This window comes from Triturus cristatus, chromosome 5_1 (genome assembly GCF_964204655.1).
Source record: "Triturus cristatus chromosome 5_1, aTriCri1.1, whole genome shotgun sequence".
NCBI classification, from domain to species: Eukaryota; Metazoa; Chordata; class Amphibia; order Caudata; family Salamandridae; genus Triturus; species Triturus cristatus.
In genome coordinates, this window is record NC_140587.1 from 53,186,253 (window position 1) to 53,192,252 (window position 6,000).

Below are 6,000 nucleotides of genomic sequence, written 5' to 3' on the forward strand. Positions count from 1 at the left end.
CGGTCTAAGAGATCTCATGCTTGGATGATAATAGGCTGATACGGCCTCCTAAAACCCCAGTCATACTTAGGGGGACTGTTCGGGTTAAAATACAAGTTCAAACTCCTGAAACTTTAGCTACGCGATCTCCAAACTCGCTTTAAATTCCCCCACTTGGAGATCTTCCACTGAGATCTCATGTCGGCTCTGTAACTACTCAAAGGAAGACGTTTTGCCATTTGGTCTGTACTTGCCCAGCTGTAATGAAGGAACGGAAAGGTCTGCTGAGACCGTGCTTTATTAAGTATGGAATACGCACATGCAGGCAAGCAGTCATAGCCGGCCTTCAAGGAGAGGGCGCAATGTTTTGTTGGAAATTCCTTAAGTTCATGTGCATCGCAGACTCCAAACTAGGAAAGACCGAATTATAAAGGAGCACTCTTTGTACTATGATTTGGCACGGTTTGCAAAAGGATTGAGATTTTACTCCATAGTTATTGTGCTAGAATTGAATGCCCCGGCCGCCAAGCACTTACCCGTAGGGCAGTGAAGACCTAGGAGTAAGCAGGATGCACTTTCTGTTGCCCTTAGTTTTAATTTTGACCCAGTGTCCCTTGCATGATGAAATGCAACTAGACAAACAGCTCTAAGCACTAGTTCCATACTGCTTTGCTTGTCACAGGTTCACCCTTTGCCCTCTCCCTTACCCCTCCCCTGTCATCAGCTGTCCGTTCTGGAATCTTGACAGAGGACAGCTGATGACTTCCCTGGCCGGACGCTCCTCCCGGTTCCTCCTCTTGACCTCCTTGTTGTGTTGGAATTCTACTGGCAATAAACTTGAAGTTCACACTCCGCAAGTGTGGAAATGATCATTCAAGCGCTCTCTTCCAGAGTATCTGCACAGCCAAAGCTACTGCGATTTATTTCCTGTTGCCTTCCTCTTTTTGTGCCTACGATTCCCTGTAAGATAAAATGAAGATAAAGCCCTATGCACTTTTCCTGAGTATTTACCCTGCTATTATGTTCTATGCTTTGATGGCTTCTTTTTTTTGCCCAGTATCGTCTGCGATGATCTTGGTACCAAGTCGAGGTGTTCGGCCCTGTGTTTGTTTCTGAGTACTTGCACCAGCAACGCAATCGTGTTTTATATAGTTAATTCCTTTTCACCTGGTGGTGCTTAAGCACGTCACATCTTTTACAACGAATGAGGGACGAGTGCTTAGAGATGAGCAAAGAATGGTCGATTTCATTTAATGATGCTTTTAAATTGTGATTTGGTAACAAATTGTACGTCTTAATTAACTGAACAATAAAGATGTTTTGACTGTCTGACTTGAGGGGATTGTACTAGTGATAAGGTAACTCCGCTGGTCAGTACGGTTCTGGATGAGGTCAGTGTTCTGTCCGGTCACAGTTGTGACTCCTCAAGTAGCTCAGAATGCTAATGTGCCTGCTGCAAAGCACCGCGTGTACCATGCAAATCACAGGTTTGTATTTTATGTGGAAAAGTAAGTGGACTACGACATTTGACGCGTAGATTTTTTTGTTACTTCCTGTTCATCAGTTGCAATCCTTCTAATATAGCACAGTGAGCTAGTTATTGGCATCAAGGAGCTGCCTAAAAAGTCTAAATCATGGGATTAGATCCTTATTGTTTTTTCTCAATCTGGATTTATTCTAAGATTGCAAAGAAGGGTTCATTTGGGAATTAATAAAGTCCTGTTAGTGCAGACAACCTCAATCACTGTTATGTTTTAAATTCTACCCTTGTGGTTCTCCCATACATTCATTCTTGCTCCTACACCTCACAACCCTCATTGTCTTAAGTAATAATTCCTGTATATTGGTTTACATGGTTGTATGATATGTTGTGTCTCTGTGTGTGATGTAAAGCAAGCTGACATATTTTACTGGGATGAGCAGTTCTATAAAAGTATTAAATAAAATAATCGTAGGTGCCATTCAAGTTATTGGGTGTATCTACTCATTCACAGAGATAAATCTTTCATCCTTACAGTGCATTCACATCTCTTTCATGGGGGTTTGAACAAAGTAAAATACCTGATTCTAACAATTGGGTGTTAGTAAGAGCTAAGGCGTTCATAAGACCATCACATCGCATACAGTTTTATACAAATAGGGTTTTTGCCAGCAGCGCTCTCTAATGATGGGACGGTGCACCCTACTTCCATCATTTCAATCCTAGCACAAATGGTTGACCTCATGAGGCAAACCCAATATTTACCATCAAATTCACTCAGACTTTACAGTATAATGAGCAGAGGGAGCTTCTTGTCTTGACTTGTGGGTTTATTTCTGGTTTTTCCTTTCTCGTCAGACCTTTTAGTTTTAGCCAACTCTTGTTTCATTGTCTCAGGGAAGTGTCCCTACAACTTCATCAAGGCTGGTATGCCCAATTGGCCTCTAGAGTCAGTCCTTATTCCCGGTGTGAAAATCCAAACCAGAAGTGGGCAGTTCATTGTGCCTGTAGGGGGCACTGATACTACACAATGGTATCCTCTGATGCAACAATACATGGCTGCAGTATGTGACGGAGCCTGTAGGGGGCACTGATACTACACAAGGGTATCCTCTGATGCAACAATACATGGCTGCAGTATGTGACGTAGCCTGTAGGGGGCACCGATACTACACAATGGTATCCTCTGATGCAACAATACATGGCTGCAGTATGTGACGGAGCCTGTAGGGGGCACTGGTACTACACAAGGGTATCCTCTGATGCAACAATACATGGCTGCAGTATGTGATGGAGCCTGTAGGGGGCACTGGTACTACACAAGGGTATCTTCTGATGCAACAATACATGGCTGCAGTATGTGATGGAGCCTGTAGGGGGCACTGGTACTACACAAGGGTATCTTCTGATGCAACAATACATGGCTGCAGTATGTGAGGGAGCGTTCTCTCTCATAAGAGTCGCCGAGAAATCCCCAGTAACGTGTCCAGAAAATAAACCCACAAGTCAAGACCAGAAGCTCTCTGTTCATTATACTGTATATCCTGAATGGATTTGATTATAAGAATTGTGTGTGCCTCATGAGGTTAATCAGAAGTAAAACACCTGCCTCTATGTGATAGTTTCTCCAAAGTACTTGTAAAGTGATAAGCTGTGAGCCTTTGTTTGCTTCTATCGGCATCTAAGTGTTGGGCTCCAGAAGGTCCCAAGCCAGGCAGATACTTGTAAAAAATTAGGGCTGATGGCCATTTAAATCAAGTTTTTGTGTTGAAATAAGAAAGCTCATTCGCTGCCTGCAGGTTGCTGCTCGGAACGGATTGCAGACCATGTGTTTGCACAGCTGAGTTACAGCCGTTGTCGGAAATCTCTTCAAACTCAGCATATTTCCCCTTGGTAGACCGAATCCAACATCTGGCCCAGAAATAGCCTCGGAACTGGGATCCAGCTTGATACCCCCCGTTCCGTTACAGAAAAAAAGGTTTTGGTGAGTTTTTCTTCAGTTGATAAAAGTTGTCTGTCTGTTTTTCTGTTGCAGGTTTCAAACCCAGGGACATGAAGAATGTGGATTTATTTGGTCTAAGAATGGACTTGTCATTTCCCTGTCTACCTGCTCCCTGCCTAGGAGTTCAATCTGTAAAAGGGAGCCATACAGCTGAAGAAGGGATTGGCTTATATAACGGACCTGTACAATAATGTAAAAAAACTTTCCTACTTGTGTAAACTTGCATCTTCAGCAATGCCAACAAAATGGATTGTAGATCGTTACTTTGTTTGATGATCTCACCGTCCAATCACCAAGGAGAAGTACTCCGGAATGTTCCTTGGTTTGATGTCTACTGGGTAGTGTTACATCATTCATTGGGGGCCTGTAAATCATTATTTTCATAGATGGCAGAAGTACGTGGCGTGGAAGTATATACACATGCATAAGAAGGTACAGTACTTCAACAAAGGAAGAAAGCCTGCACTTCCATAGACAACAAGCATTTACAATGCAATGGTCTCGGCATTGTTAAAGTTAGAGCAATTGGCATTGCTCATGACATTATTTTTGTTTTTGTTTTTAAAACATTTAAAGAAAAGGCATTGTTATTTACAATGTCACTAGCTTAATCACTGTCAAATGCCAGACATATTGCATTTGCACTTACACACACAGCCACACACTCACACAGCCACCCACACACACACCCACTCACATAGCCACCTACACACACACAGTTACCCACACACAGACAAAGCCATCACGCATGGAGCCACCTACAAAAAAAGCCACCCACACAGAGCCACCCACACAGAGCCCCACACACACACACACACAGAGCCACCCACACACACACACAGAGCCACCCACACACACACACAGACATCTGCGCTCCCTCAGCCGGCTTGTGAATGTCCCATGTGCTTGTGCTGGCGTAACTAGGATAAGCTAGTCCCCATTGATTGGTTTGCTGCGCGCATTAATTACAGCTTTGCGGAAATTGTTCATTGTATGTAAGACATCAGGCCAATCTGAGCTGTCAGTCTAAGGAACAGGGCCTGGATGCTCGCGTTGGACAAGAACAACTGTCCATAGGTATCTGCCCGCCTCTGTGCGCTTTTTATATTGATCATAACTAGCAACTGTTTGTAAAAATGCTATCTCCTGTAATGAATTCCGTTTTACTGTACAAAAAATGGCATGAATAAATGGCCTTTGCAGAGAGGATATGGTGTCGGTTTTGAAACTGCACTGCTACCGATGGCACTGCGTCATTCTTTTGCGGTATGGATGGTGTCCCACTCTCTGGGTTGGTCTGTGTAGGTCTGGGAGCCCGAGTTAGGAATGCCGCCCTCCATACACCCCCCCCCCCCCCCTGTCCCCTCTCCCCCGCCCCCTAACGCGACCTTCATCACAGCACCTGGGTGAGGCAGCGCCACGAGGGTCCCACTCCATCCCAGGCGTGCATTTCTGTTTGTTCCAACAAGTGCTCGCACGGAGAGTGCCTGGGTGAGGGCCGCGTCTCCCCGCTGTTTTTGGGACGGGGTTAAAGTGCAAGCGGAGCCATTATGCAAGCTTGTTGGGCTGGGCCCTCTGGCAACTCTGGCGGCTGCGGAGGCTCCTCGACTCCGGACCCCCCAGCCTGGATCCCCCCACCTCCTCCAGCTTATGAAACAGCAGCAGCGCGCGCCGCTGTATATAAAGCTCTTGCGCGCTGAGCTGGCTGCCTGCACATCTGCATGCAGCTGGGAAGCCTACCTCTCTCTCGCGCCGACGGCTTTGTAAGGGACCGCGTTTTTATGAAAACTGCCGTGGCTGACTGACTAAAGTTGTCTTTTAAAACAGGATTGGGGCCAAAGTGGTGAGGGAGGATGGAAGACAGTGCCATAGTGACCGTTCCCGGAGGAGGACGCTCAGAAGATCTTCTAGCAGTTATTTCTGGGTTATTGTAGGGAATATATGATGTTACTTAGCATGCGTTTAGTTCGCATGCCATTACTACGCGGTCGTTAGTACGACCGCGTTGTTAGTTCGCATACCTTTACTACGCAATTCGGAACAACAAATTGCAGTAGGGGGTGCTGGATGTTGGAATAGTATAATTTACTATTCCAACTCCAGTCTATGCGGACACTAGGGAAGGTGTTGGATTTTAAATCCAACACCTTCTCCCCCCCCTAACGCAAGTCGCTGTTCCGACTTGCGTAGTAAAGGTTTGCTAAGTAACAACGCGTGCGTACTAACGTCCGCGTTGTAATGGCATGCGAAGTATCGCATGTGAAGTAATTGTAGGTTCACCTACGAAAGACTCTTGGTCCTCCGGCACATCTGTTGTGTGGGAGAGATGGTGTGTGCGAGGTTTGTGTTGTGGTGCTGGTGGGTAGGCACGGACGGTGCTGTAAAAGAGGACAGAAGGAGGAGGGTGATACCAGCCACGTCAGAGGCAACAGAAGCATGCTAACAAGGGCATCTGGAGGGACCGTGTTTAGACCGAGGAGCAACGGGGATGACGTCATGAACACCACCGCCTTTTTCCGAGGTCAAGCAGAAATGCCTC

The 6,000-nt window shown here is 45.9% G+C and overlaps 1 protein-coding gene across 1 annotated transcript in view; it reads left to right on the forward strand.

The window, feature by feature from the left end:
• The window catches only part of LOC146830151 (killer cell lectin-like receptor subfamily G member 1), a 151,024-nt gene extending 146,356 nt beyond the window's left edge, over positions 1-4,668 (forward strand). The window contains exon 5 of the mRNA XM_085604400.1: positions 3,495-4,668. Within this exon, the coding sequence (XP_085460526.1) occupies positions 3,495-3,615 (121 nt within the window). The 3' untranslated portion in view covers positions 3,616-4,668. The remainder of the gene's footprint in view (positions 1-3,494) is intronic.
• The last annotated feature ends 1,332 nt before the right edge of the window (positions 4,669-6,000 follow it).